This window comes from Triticum urartu, chromosome 2, assembly GCF_003073215.2.
Source record: "Triticum urartu cultivar G1812 chromosome 2, Tu2.1, whole genome shotgun sequence".
Lineage (NCBI taxonomy): Eukaryota > Viridiplantae > Streptophyta > Magnoliopsida > Poales > Poaceae > Triticum > Triticum urartu.
In genome coordinates this window covers 720,262,481-720,276,831 of record NC_053023.1, presented here as the reverse complement: position 1 = coordinate 720,276,831, position 14,351 = coordinate 720,262,481, and the positions used below count along the sequence as shown (strand labels likewise).

At 44.1% G+C, this 14,351-nt stretch overlaps 1 protein-coding gene and 1 long non-coding RNA gene across 3 annotated transcripts; both read left to right on the top strand.

The window, feature by feature from the left end:
- Positions 1-2,716: 2,716 nt before the first annotated feature.
- On the top strand, positions 2,717-6,232 carry LOC125540111. The gene is made up of 4 exons (XR_007297191.1): positions 2,717-3,381; positions 3,555-3,649; positions 3,729-3,811; positions 5,746-6,232. It is a non-coding gene; the product is annotated as an uncharacterized LOC125540111 (long non-coding RNA).
- Positions 6,233-11,115: 4,883 nt separating this feature from the next.
- On the top strand, positions 11,116-14,100 carry LOC125534343. Of its 2 annotated transcripts, XM_048697595.1 has the most exons (4): positions 11,777-11,913; positions 12,042-12,256; positions 12,419-12,648; positions 13,245-14,100. In XM_048697595.1, the coding sequence occupies exons 1-4, from the start codon at positions 11,894-11,896 to the stop codon at positions 13,887-13,889; spliced, it is 1,110 nt and encodes a 369-aa protein (XP_048553552.1). In that variant the 5' UTR covers positions 11,777-11,893; the 3' UTR covers positions 13,890-14,100. The 2 variants fall into 2 exon arrangements, with proteins under 2 accessions (XP_048553551.1, XP_048553552.1); XM_048697594.1 differs by having other exon boundaries at positions 11,116-12,256.
- The last annotated feature ends 251 nt before the right edge of the window (positions 14,101-14,351 follow it).

Here is a 14,351-nt window from a genome sequence, read left to right as displayed (position 1 = left end):
TGAACAAAGTATTTAGAACTGACGCATATATGATACTCGATCAATACTAAAATGGACAATATTTGTTAAGTTTCTATGTATGAACCTACCAACTTTCTAAACATGAACTTCTCCCTAGGGTTATTCTTCGGTATTGAAAAATGTGCAGGCAGAGCACATATATTAGTAATAGTTATATCGAGAGGGTTTACTTCAACCCCTACATTTTTCATTCATTAATAACTGTCAGTAACTTGTTATTCATCAGTACTAGTACGACTGGACAAGAAGTGCAAATTTGTAGCAGCACACAAATTGAACTTGCATAATTTTTCTTTGAACTTTTTTAGGTGATATATCTAAACTTACATAATTTTGAAACATGTACTGATGATATTTTTGCGCACGCACCCAACTATCTTATGTTTTTTCATGAATTTACAAAATAATACAAACCAAACTAATAATGAGTTTAGTACAGAAAACAAGTCTCTTCTCTAGGCATTAAGACAAATACCTGTCGAACAACAAGCACAAGACAGCAGTGCCGCTTGAGGAGCAGGGGAAGAGGGACAGTACAAACAAGTGCAGCTCAATGATACCATATGCTGTAGAACAAATTTGCCACTTGGGACTGAAGAAAGAAATCACATAAGATGAGCTAAAAATCATAATAGAATGACCATAGCTACAATATGAACTGAATATATACCAGAGGAGCATGAACATCCAGGGGGAGGTGTGGAAAGGTTGAGATGGGCACCTCCCGAGCTGCGGCATCGAACGGCTTGGCACTGTGTTGTTGAACGATCCGGGGTGGCAGCGGTGAACGGAGGGCAAGTCTGGTTGGTGGTTGTCACGCTGGAGATGGACATCAGGGACGCTGCGGCAGAAGAAGTGGGTCACACCGACGACCTGCGGCTGTGCGTGTAGGTGGTTTGCTGGTAGACTGGAGCCGGGGGAGATGGGAAACAGGGTGGCGGCTAGAGCCAGTGACTGCAGAGAGTGGTTGGGGATTGATGACGAGATCAAGAGGAGATGGGGGCGACAGAGGCTTGTGAAGCAGCGGCGACGCCAATGCGGCCGGCAACCAGGAGGTTGTGTGCGGGGCGGCAGCACGGTGGAAGCAGCGGGGAGGTTGGCCAGGCGGCGTGGTGGAAGCACGGGGGCGGCGCTCCGGTGGGAGCAGCGCGGAGGCAGGCTGGTGGCACGGTGGAAGCAGAGGGGCGACGCCAACGACGGGTAGAAGCAGGGGCGAAGTTGGCGGCGCGTGGAAGCAGGGAGGCTGGGCCCGGCGGCGGGTGGGAGTAGGGGGTGGAGCCAGCGGTGGGTGGAAGTGGCGGGAAGGCTGTGGGGAGTGGGTGGGCTTTTTCTCTGTTTCGTGCCACATCATAGAAGCACCAGATTGTGCAAAATGGATCGGCCTCTATAAGGGCCTGATGGTAACAGAATAATATTCTGTTACTAGTAACAGAATAGCCCTGTCCTATATATATATATATATATATATATATATATATATATATATATATATATATATATATATATATATATATAGGTAAATTGTTGGGGCACCTAGGTGCCCAGGCACCTAGCATTTAATAGCTCGCATGTCCACCCATTTGTATTTATTGATTTGAATAGAATTAAAACACACATTAATTGATGGAGAGAGAATGACAGAATAAAAAGGAAACAGATATAATATGTACGCACAATGTGACTCGTCGGCCTGTGCATTTTTTCTACGCACATATGAATAAATGTATACATAAAAGTTGATACTATTCTGAGATATTCATGACAATTTTTTTTATTATCTATATCAACAAATTGTGCGCCGACTCCAAATAATATAAATATACCCATGGTATATATACCTACTAATGAAATTATGTATATACACGGATACGTATATATCCAATGATTTATTCTAGGTTTTTAGGTATTAAAGAAATTATATACGTAGCAGATATGTATATACCAACTAACAAAATTATGTACATACATGGGTATACATATACCTACGAACAAAATTATATACATACCCCTGCAAAAAAGAAATTATATACATACGCGGGTATGCGTATACCTACCAAAGAAATTATGTACAGATGCGGGTATGCATATACCCGTAACGAAATTATGTACATACGCAGATATGCATATATCAACTAACAAAATTATGTATATATGTGCCTGTCTTGAAAAAAGGTACATGTACGGGTATGTGTATGTGTATACCCAATTAGATGGTGGATATGTGTATACCTACTGCTGAAGTTACGTAATATACATGTGTATTTTACATACGTAGTGATTTATTCTACGAATTAATAAGTGATATATAAGGAGGTAATAAATGTTGATTTTTATTCACTATGGTATTTTAATCACCTTCCTTTTCTATGATGTGACATGCATGCATGGGACAGTTAAAGAATTAAAGCCTGCCAAATTAACTAGTAATTAAATCATTTACATTGATTTCCAAATTTGTCGCTAAACACGATCTAACGATGGATAGGCAAGATGCCCAGGCACCTAGGTGTCCCAAACTGGCGTCCTATATATATATATATATTTATATATATTTCCCGAGTAATAAAGTCGTACGTTGTTAGCAATTTTGTAGAAAAGTCCTTTTGTTTTCGGGAATTCAACCCGCGGTCCCTATTTTTAAGTGGATCTGAGAAAACATTTTGATTTTACAAAAAAAAAAACTACGTTTGTAAGAAATCAACCCGCAGTCCTTTCTTCTATCTTATCCATACGTTCCTTTCCAGCGCGGCGGGCGGCGCCCTTCACGGCGGCGACAACTCCGAGTGGGCTCGCGGGAGACGGCGCTGGGCTTGGGAGATGCGGCCGCGAGGGCGCCGCATCAGTTCGCGGCAGCGAGGCGGGGATGCGGCGCTGCGCTCCCGGGATGCAGCAGCGAGGCGTCGAGGCAGCGCTGCGCTCGGGCGCGGCATCAAGCGGCAGCAGCGAGGCGGGAGGCGCACATGGAGATGAAGGAGGAGAAAATGGAGAGTCGGCCGGGGCGAGGAGTTCGCCGGCGTCGAAGCCACGGACCACGGCGCTGCAAGCTTGCAGGGGGCGGTGGCCATGGCGGGGAGGCGGCGCTGAGCTCGGGAGCCGCATGCCTCCTCTGCCGCTCCTTCTTTCTTTCTTCCCCAACTCCTCTCTTGCACGTCGTCGTCTTGCCGCCCACGCAGCAAAGAGGTCGAGGAAGAGGCGGGAGTCGGGTCAATCGATCTGTCGCACGAGGATGCGGCACTCCCTGTTCCATCTAGATCAACGGGCGCAGAGGGAGGTGGAAGAAGAGCCACGACCTCTGAGCAGGAGGCTGTCGCCTAGCACGCATCTGACTGCGGCTATTTTATCCATGAGCTGGAGGATAAGGTATTCACCTCTAAAATCACACTTCTGTTTTCCCCGTTTCCATCTGAAATATGGATTGCCAATATACTACTCTCACTTTGATTTGCACATGAAAGTAGTATAAATATTTGCACCGAACTGTATGATTTGTTGAGCCAAGTGTTGAGTCTGATATGGCATCTTTATGCTTTCAGAGAAGTGCATCTCTAAAATTCAGAGTTTTGAACCTAAAGAGACGCATCTAGACAATGGTTGCATGAGTGGTTCCAGTGTCATATACGCCAACATGGTAAGCATGTCTTGTCTGATTCTAAGTTAGTTGTAGAAGTATTCCATGCTACTATTTGTTGACCAGAATTCGCTACCAGGTTGGAGATTTGGGATCGGATGCTGCGCCAAGAATGAGGGACCAAGGTGCTGAACTAACAGCAGGGGCAGAATGATTCTTCAGGTACCAACATAGCCGTCGACTAGAGAATTAAGTTAACTGTTTGTTTTACTTGAAGCTCCAAATTGTAGTTATTTTATTCATTCACTAATTTGGTATAATCCTAATCTAGGAGGATTATCACTGTATGATATGAGATTCTGACATTTATCAATGATAAAAATCTGACATTGAATGGTTCTTTTCGGAAGTACAGTTGTAAGATCTATGATTCTTGCTTGGACCTTTAACTGGACAGTACTAATTGGACATATAATTGATGATTTATGCACAACAAGATATTCTGTTGTCTTTTGTTCTTCAATCAGATTCATCTAGCCCTTTGTTGACTTTCTAATTGTTTCACCCTTTACCTCTGAAACTTAGAAATCGGAGAAAGGTTATTGGCATATCCCCGTCACTGATGAAGATTTGCTAGAGAGGAAGAGGACCAGAATGTTTTTCTATTATTGGGGACATACATAATACATATAGATAAATTTGGACTCATTTATGACAGAGATTTCTTGCCAAAAATATTAACTCTGTCCAGCAGTGGGCACTGTCAAGGTAATAACAGGAATTTGCTGAACCTAATTGAATGAAAGCGGGATGGTATCCGATTGAGAACCTTCTCTAACTAAATGGGCTTACGAACAATCAACATCAAATAGTTCCAAATTAACAGATGTTGTTTTATGAAAATACTGATTTAAGAATTTGATGAATCTATAATTCTCTACATAATCACTTAGTGAATTTTATGAATCTATAATTTTCTACAGATTTAAGAATTTGTACATCCCCTTTTAGTCCAAATTAAGAAAAATATGATTTCTGCTATGATAGTTTCCACAATAGTTTGGCCCTTGAGACACTTCCACTGTACGCATGTGTGTTCCTTTTTTTTCCAGATATATGCATGTCTATTGATCATTATTGGAATTGGTTCGACAAACTGTGTATATGTGACAAATTTACTAATTTTTTTGACTCGTCTACGGCGGGCTTACGCCGGCCTGAACCATGTATTACTCAACTGTAGCGGAGACATAAAAGAGGATGCAGGGGGTTGTGGGAGAGATAGAAAGAAAACACCGAAAAGAAAGCAAAAGGAAAATATTCATGAAGGTTGAGTAATATACTGATCCAACCTGATAATATGACTAATCCATACAGTGGATATGCGCCAATGCTCAAATTTGAAAAATGAAGGATTCAACTTTTTTTGAATTATTATGGGTGAAGTCGCGAGTATGCCCATCAATCGTAAAAGTATATAGTTCGACTTAGTCGTAGGTTCCGTAGTAGTCTTGCCTTGGCTCTGCTGCCTCTCCTCTCTGCTCATTGCTGGCTGTGGCTGTCCCATCTCTCCTAGAGCTGCTGCTGCTGCACTTCTTCTGAAGCTCTTCTCAAACCCGTTGCTGCAGTTCTTCTCAAACTCCAACCAGTTGCTGCTTCTCTCTCTCTCTCTCAATTTTTCTGTAATCATGTGAACCATTGTTGTGCGATTATATGTTTTGTGGTACCTTCTGCAAAGTGATAGCACCTACATGTTATCCAAAATTTTCTTCTAAATGTCATGAGGCATGAGCTACAAATTTTCTCAAGAATGATAAGGCATGCATGCAATTTTAATAATACTCTTTTGGCTCTCATTTATCTGTTGCCATAGAGCATTGTACAATATAGAAGAGTCAATCAAACATAGCTCTTTGAATATCGGACAAAATATTGGTTTCGTGATTTATTTATAAGAAGATTCTTCTATGTATTTAGTTACATGATTTTAATTTGATCGTCTTCTTTCAACTTTTTTTTGCCGACTATGATATTTCCTTAGGTTCACCTTGACCTTCACTGCCCGTGTAAGAGCTTAAGTAAATTGATGTTGTATCATCAGAATCTGGAGCCTTGCATAGTTTTTCTTGCATGCACTGAAATCCTCTTTGTCACAGGATGAATCAGAAACTGAAGATGATGATCCCATGGACACAGAAGAAGCTTCCTCTGTCCTCATCGCTGCACTGCAGTCTTTCAGCCAAGCTCTGGTGTATGACGACGAAGAAAAAGATACCGTGAGTCCGTGACAGAGGTAGATGTCTTCTTGCGTCCTACCCTAGATGACGGGGGCTCTCTCATCAGCAAAATAGCTACTCTGGATACGCATATGATGATCGCAAGAGACTGTACCTTATGGATAAGTAAATGACTCTGAGGTCTACATGTTAAGTATAGAAAGAAAAGCCTGACGACGACAAGTGTACTGTCGGGAGCTTTGCTGCCACTTCTTTGCCAGCCGGAGTGGCCTGTTTTTAGTGATGATCATGGTCTACATGCGTGTATATGTTGTGTTCTGATAGACTGTACTACAAGATTTTCTTGGAATTGGTACTTCTGTTTTTGTATGCTATGAAGAGCGTATGTGTATGCTGGTTCCGTGTACTCTGTTTGTACGTCTGGTTGGCACGAGATTAAGCAATGGGCGAGGTTTCGTATCTTCTCAGGGATTGCTATACATCTTGCCGTGCATACTCAGCTTCTTTGGGTCCAAGGTATTTTCTTTCTTTCTTTCTTTCATGAAGAGGTTAAGTCGGAGGAGAGGACCCGGATCCCGGACGGCGCGCTGCTTTGGTCCCAGTCCACTCGCCATGTTTGGGTACCCAGCTCGGTCCAAGTCCACTCGCCATGTTCGCCATGTTTGGGTACCCAGCTCGGTCCAGCGCAGGTATTCATCCACCTCTCCACTGCCCCTGTAAGGACCTCCTTGATCTTGTACCTATCCAAATCAAAATCCTAGCAAATACACTTCAGATCCAAATCAAAATCCTAGCAAATACACTTCAGAGCAAGGTACTGTTGTAGACCTCCTTCCAATCTGTGATGACCCCTAACCAATACATGTGCAGCCATTGTCCGTTGCTAATTTAATACACTTTAGAGCAAGGTATCAGAAATAGTACGTGCATGTTGCATAGAGATGTTATTTCGCATGCATGAATTCTAATTTAAGTTTAAAGTTAGGCATGTCTAATCGCACACACCACAAAATTTCCTTACTGTTCACTACATCTTTTATCTCCAATTTGGATAGAGTCTAAGTGATAACTCTTTAGTCTGATTTATCTTTAAAAGTTTGCTAGAGGCTGACCTTCTCGGTTTTCTTCAATATTTTTTTGGAGTGCAACAGTATGAACTGGTTTCCCCATTAGGGCTGTATTTTCTTTTCTTTGATAGATTCTATAGTCATGTACTTCCGTTTCATGTTTCCATGTTTGCCATTATATGTGCATTTCTTGTTGAGCTCTATTTGGATGAACTTTTGTTGATGTGTGATATGGCTACATGGGCATGAATGGACATTTTGGACAGACCTGGTTTGAGATGTCCTTTTATGCTTGACTCAGGCACTCAGCTACGTGTGGTCTTATGAGACAGAATCTCTGTTAAAAAGTATTTGTAATTACTAGCAGCATTCCATAATTTGTAGTGGGTCGTCCCGGTGTCGCAACCTAGGAAGGACAAACAGGGCCGGTCATTCCCACAGATAAAAACATTGTCAAGCCTTACTTTTTGCAAGTTGCCTTGTTCTGTTTCTTTTAGAGAAAGATAGTAATTTGAGTCATTACAGTTTTGTTGCACGAACACTGCTAGACCGCGGTGTGTCAAGATCTAATTGCTACACTCAGTGGTTACATTGACCTTATTTTTGAAGTTTGCAAAAATTCTATTACAAAAATATTGCATAATGGCACGTGGAGCAATTTATACTTAATATTTCGCCCGATGCAACGCACGGGAATTTGTACTAGTGTATATACATATATACATATATATATATATATATACACACACACACACACACACGATCGATTCTACTAGAAATTCTATTTATATATATGCATAACGTGTACAATATGTAGTATCGTAAAATACCAGCAAACAAAAAAGAATTAAATGGAAAACACAAAATTAAATGAAAAAAAAATTGTAAACCCAAAACCCCCAACCTTTTAATACCGGTTGGTGTCACCAACCGGTACTAAAGGGCTCCCTGCCCGCGGAGCTGGCTCGTGCCACGTGGTTGCCCTTTAGCACTGGTTCATGCTGAACCGGTACTAAAGAAGGACCTTTAATGCCCACACTTTAGTGCCGGTTAATGAACCAGGACTAAAGGGCGTTACGAACCGGTGCTATTGCCCGGTTCTGCACTGTGTCGTCCTTGAAGTATCGACTGTAGCGAGCAAAGTGGCTTGGGCTTGGCTTCCCTCGAGGCCCAGTGGGGAGAAATAGCACTAGGCCCAGTAGTTTTCGAAAAAAAACTCGTCCCCCGCTTCACCTGTGACGTCATCAATGGCGGAATCCCGCTGCAGAAACCCCTGCAAAATAAAGCCCGCAAGTGTTGGCGGATTAGGAATTGATGGTTCTCTGTAGCGCGCCCCTGACCTGAATGGTTGTGGACGCGGCCGTGGTGACGAGGTCACCGCCCCTGGCGCCCATCGCTTGACCCGATGGCGCCATCGCACCTCCGTGATGGGAACCGGCGGCACAAAAGGCAGTCTCACCCTCACCGAAGCGCCGCGCCTCTTCTCCAGAATCTCTACCGAACCCTTCCTCAATCCCCCCTCTTCCTCATCCGATTCCTCACTCTGTCCCTCCCAAAACCTCCCCGCCACCGGAAATCTCCTCCGCGGTCTCCGCGTAGCCGATCCCTCATCGGCGTCGATCGGCAGCGGGTCTCGCGCAGGGACCTCGGTGGCCGAGGAGATGAGGGCCTCTCCGCCGCTGGCGCTCGACCGCCGCGCCCGCTCCGCCGTCGCCGGGAGACGAGCTCATCCTCTCGTTCATGGATGCGCTCCTACACGAGCTCCTGAGAGAATAGCTGGGAGCGAGTTCGTGTGTGTAGAATGGCAGAAGCATCTTATCTCTGGCCGGCATAACTTTCTTCTGTAATCTCTCAATTCGAGTAAAGCATTCCTCCGGGATTAGCTAATCGCTGTGTCATGCTGAGTTTCCCTGTGTGCTCGTTCCCTGAATCCCATAGTCAGGCCTGTCACAGAGGCGTGCTTCTAGCGACAGGCGAAGGCGTGCTACTGTTTTTTCTGTTTCTTTTTTATTGACAACTGGGCAGGATGTCCACACATCCCACCATGGGACCTCCTCACGCGTGGACGCCTACGTATACATGATGAGGCGAGTGGATCAAGGCCTTGTTTCGTTTTTGACAATGTCTTCAACCGATCGATCGCTGCTTGGTGCCACGTCCATCTAGGTTCTGAAGCTGTGTGTGTGAAGCATCCCACACTATTCGATTCACAGCAGAACAAGGGGTGACATTATTTTTTTTCTTGCTCTAGTGCGTTCAGAAGGCAGGGTGTCCTTTCCCGCAAAAAAAAACAAAACAGGGTGACTTCTTCACCCTCCTGAAGTTACAATTACAACTCTGCTGAACCAGAGACCGGCCAACACCACCACTATAGAGAGTAGAGAGAACCTGGAGTCTACCCTTGCCAAAACGTCGTCCTTTCGTCTTCTTCCTAGGAGTCATGCGCCGCTCCATAGATTTCCCTTCCACTGGAACCCTGTTAACACCTTACTTCCTTCCGATTACACTCTCAGGTAGTAGCAATTTCAGGTACAGGGCGAGAATCACAGGAGACAGAGCCCAGGGACAAAGGTAGGAGAAGAATAGAGAAAGGGGATCGGGGTGTGGCCGCCGCCAATCAAGTGATCCTCAAATTGAGATCTAAAAAAAACAATGCACATCATAACAAGCGTCTCCCTTTCTGCATTTAGGCTTGCCTATGCTTGGTGATATGGCTGATGGCTCACGCTTCTCGCAACTCAGAGCAGTTGAGATCATGGAGGCATGTATGTTAGACAGACATGTACACATCGCTGTTTGTTTGGCTCATGACAATGGTAATAGAAAAGTTGTACAAGAAAAAGACGATTCAAAATTTGATGCAATTTTTACAAGACTGCCCTGAACAATATTTTACATAATAATCATGCTTTCCTCAAAATAATCACCTAAGAAAAGAGCATATTTATGTATGTATGTTCCTATTCCAGTCCATTTTACATGACACAGATAACTGTGTTTGTTGGTTTCAGAAACATCTTCCTGATAAGCACCAAATTTGATGGCATCCGAAAGCAACAAAGGGGCCAACGGGACAAAAAATAATTCAAAATAACTTCGATTTCTTTTATCAAGCAATGGGAAATAGCTGTCCCATTAACGAGGATGCATGCACAAAGGGGGGGGGGGACCATATCACAATTTAAATATTCCACATAACACAACAACCTATAAATTATGGGAGCCGCTACGCGTCGGCCGGCGAAAACATCCGTCGCATGAAGCTTCATTGGATCAGCGTCCCGATAGCCGTCGGATCTAACCACCGTGCGCGCATGACCACCTCCTTACGTCCTGCAACAACACCTCGGTTTCGGAAACAGATTCCCCGGTCTGCGGGGCGAACTAGTCCTTCGGCGCAAAATCCACCGTCTCATGAGCCATCCGATGAACCTTGTATTTCTGCAACAAGACTCTTGTTGCAAAATCTCCACTTATATAATTTTCTGTAACAAGACACTTGTTGCAAAAACTTCTCTCTAATTTCTTGCGACAAGACCCATGTTGCAAAACCCTTTCTTCCCTAATTTCTGCAACATGATCCTTGTTACAAAAATTGCAACAACATCTACCGACGCGGCTAATTTTCTGCAACAAGACTCATGTTTAAAAAATTGCAACTTCTCTTAGTGCGTTCCGCACTGCACAGTCGTCGTTCGCCATTGTTCCGCAACAACGCGGTTGTTGCAGAAACTTGTCTCAGGACAGCGGCGAGATTGATGTTGCAAGAGGCACAACTACCGTCTCGTCCTCGGCGCTCCGGCCACCGGTGCCCGTGTGAGCCGCGAGGCCATCCTAGGACTGGGTGACGCTGTTGCTAGAAGCTGACTTGGGAAGAGAGAGAGGGAGCTTGATTTTGGGAAGGAATATGTGTGAGGAGGAGAACGACGCTGGAAAAGATAAGGTTGGTTATTTTAATTGATCCAATGGCGCATCAAGCGGCGGATGCAGCGCCTTGATTAGTCGGTTGATGCTAATTTTTTCCCTTAATATTAGGTAAAGATAAAAATAAAGATAATGGCAGCTCTGGGACTTTCCGGTCTCTTCCCATGTTTGAAAGAAAAAAGTATTTTTTTTGAGGGGTTTGAAAGAAAAAAAGTAGTGCGATTGGAGGTGCGTCCGGATCTATTGGGCTGTCCCGGGCCGAGCGTGAGTCGAGAGTATAATAGGTACCCTTACCCGGGCGGGCGTTCGGATAAAACCTAGACGGCGGCTCCCCTCAACCACCTCAACAAAAAGAGAAAATCTAGGCGGCGGCGGCGGCGAGTTTCCCTGCCTGTTTAGCCTCAGACCCCATCTCAACCCGAGAACGACGGCCGGTTGCAAGGAGACGGAGATGGAATTCGGGGAGATAGAGAGGGCATCCGGCAAGGAGAAGGGGAAGGGATCCGGCAAGGAGAAGGTGAGGGAGATGATTCTGGTCGGGGAACTCCGGAAGATAGAGAGAGTATACGAGAAGGAGATGAAGTTGAAGATGGAATCCGGAAAGGAGATGGATTGGGTTCGGAAATTTCAGAAGCTGGATGGGGACTTCGGGGAAGAGATAGTGAATTCGGGAGATATGAATTTGGTTCGGAGATTTCGGACGATGGAGAGGAAATATAGGGAGGAGATGGAGATCCGGTCGAAGAAGGATATGGGGCGGACCATGTACGTTGTCCGCAATAAGAGGGAGGTCACGTTCCCCAGCAGTACCAAAACCGAGATCAAAAGGAGGGAGGCCACGTTCCATAGCATAGATAATGAAAGCCTTGCCGACGCTCTTTGTCGCCATATTATTATCCAGAGGAGGGAGATCACCGCCCTGGAGAGACAGATCGAATCACGAGGGTTGGAGACGATCGCCGGAAAGAAGGCTTATCTAGAGAGGCAAAGGAAAAAAGGAGGGATTTACGCTCCACAGCAGTTGCCACCCGAGATGATAGAGATGTCCAAGTTGTCTGTCCAGAACATTGACTCAGATGCAATCAACTTGCTCGGGGTAAGTTTGCCCTATCTTGTTCTCAGCCAGAAGGAAGCACTTCATTTTCTTTTGCATGAGTGTCACGAATATGCATATCGGATACAATCTTTTGCATCTATACTGAGGAAATCCAGTATCCCCATCAGGTTGGACAAGCTCAAGAAGCTCCGTATTTTATCCGAAACATTTGTGGCTATCTCGGATTATATAAAGCGTTCATGTGAACCCTTACAGAAAGAGATTGTAGATGATCCAATTGTTGCTAAGCGAGTGAATTTGGATGATCTTAGTTCTTACCATGCCGCCTGGAAATCTATATGGGGCAGTCAGATAGCAGGATGTGGTTCGTTTGATGACATAAGTAAGTTTCTTTCTTCTAGCTAGCTGTGCTTACCTTAGGTAGTTCAATTGACTACACATATCTCAATCAGTGCAATCAGAACATTCCCAGCTTTTCCTTGTATAATCAAATATTTTACTTGACTTAGTTTAGTAATTCATTTGACTTAATTTGGTTCTGCAGCCACGTTGAGCCCTATGCAATTTACGCACTCCACGCCTGGTATCTTTCCACACGCTGCTGTTGCCGGTCCAGCCCTGCAGATCTTCTCCATCAAAATTGTGAATGTGCATGCCAACTTGCGCTGGCCGCTCCGTGTGTACGGGGTGGTTGCTGCACGAGACACCGTGGACCGCAACCGCAACCTTCTCTTCTCCCGGTCAAGGGCAAACTGCCAAGAAGTCACTGAAGCGGTATGCATTAATAACACTAAGGCCCTGTTTGGATACAAAGTATTTTTTGAGTTTTTCTGAGAATACCATGGTTTCTGAAAAAACTATAGTTTGAAATACTTTGAGATCTTGGGATCCAAGGAAAACCATAGTTAAACAAACAGGAGTATTCCCGAAACTGTGGTAATTTGAAGTATTAATAAATCTACCTCTGTCCTCTTCTTTTTAAACAGAGAATTGAGAAGGCTTGCTGTTTGTTCATACGTGGCATATATCTGTAGTGAGACTTTTCGATCAACTGATCAGTAGTGAGTTACAGCATGTGGTGCAGCCATCGCCTGGTTGTTTTTCCTTGATGAATCTGTTTCTTCGTGCCTTCTACTTCTTGTTTACACAAACCTGTCAGTCTAGCAACCTCTATCTATAATACACATCAAAGTTTACATAACTCATCATCCCAGATTGATACGGCTAGCAGCTAGCCTTGACATGTAAATTTGAATCTGCTAGTATCTTCATCCTCCTTTGCTTTCTCGTCATGCATGTTATCTTGTTGATTAGTCTGTTTTGATTAAGTAGAGTAATGATAATGATAATGATGATAACAATGCTTGCAGGATCCTTTTTTGCTCTTGACTGGCCCTTCTCGTGCAATTGTGGCTGCGGACACGGTTAAATTTGAAGTTGAGCTTAGAATTATGTATGCTGGAGCAGATACCAAAGATACAGTATTGTTCTCTTCTACCTATAATTACTATTCCATGCAGCAGTATGCCAACCCCAGGATCAGCAGCTGCTGTGGTATGTTAGAGTTAAGTGTTGGGCGCCTTACTAGAGCGGTCCAGGCCACTATCGTGGGTGTCCGTGTTGTTGAAGGGGAGTGGCCTTTTCAATATGGATGCCGGGTTTCTTGCTACTTATCTCCTGATGAAGATCTTGTTCCAACTACACCTACGGAAGTCGTGTTAGTTAACTGTAAGGTTGAGGAAATGGAGAAACAGTCTGATGGTTACGTAAATCTGTCAAGAAATGTTGTTTCAGTGCAACTAGAGCAAACGCTGAAAGTGGTCATTCAAGCCTACTCAGAATCTGGCCTTGAATATCTACATAATGTTGAGGTTGACTTCCCTGTGAAGCAATGCCAAACAACCAAGTGTTTATGTACAGTTGGTAACTCGACGGTTCAGATCGTTGTTGCTTGGTCCCTTCTTGCCATGGATAAGCTGGATCTTGTGCTGGAGGGGTATGTTACCCCAGTGTAGAGGGCTATTAACTTATATAGTGTAAGTGTTTGTGTATCCATCAGTTATCTAAGATGCCCAACTGTTTCTTCTGTTATCCAACTATTACCCTGTGTCTAGACTATAATTTATGGGCGTAGCGTCCACCGGCAGATAATATAAAAAGATCCGCCGGCTTCCTGACCATTGGATGGAGCTGTGTATGCCGTCTGATCTACCTACGTGACAAGTCATCTTTGCAACAAGTGCGTTGTTACGGTATTTTCTGCAGCTGAGGTCTTGTTACAGATTTTTTTTTGCAAGAGAGGTCTTGTTTCAGTATTTTTTCACAACAAAGGTCTTGTTGTAGAATCATCTTTATGAGTTTTTCTGCAACAAAGGTCTCGTTGTAGGAAATTTTCACAATAAAGGTCTTGTTGAAGAATCATTTTTACGAGTTTTTCTGCGAACAAAGGGCTCGTTGTATAATTTTTTTCGCAACAA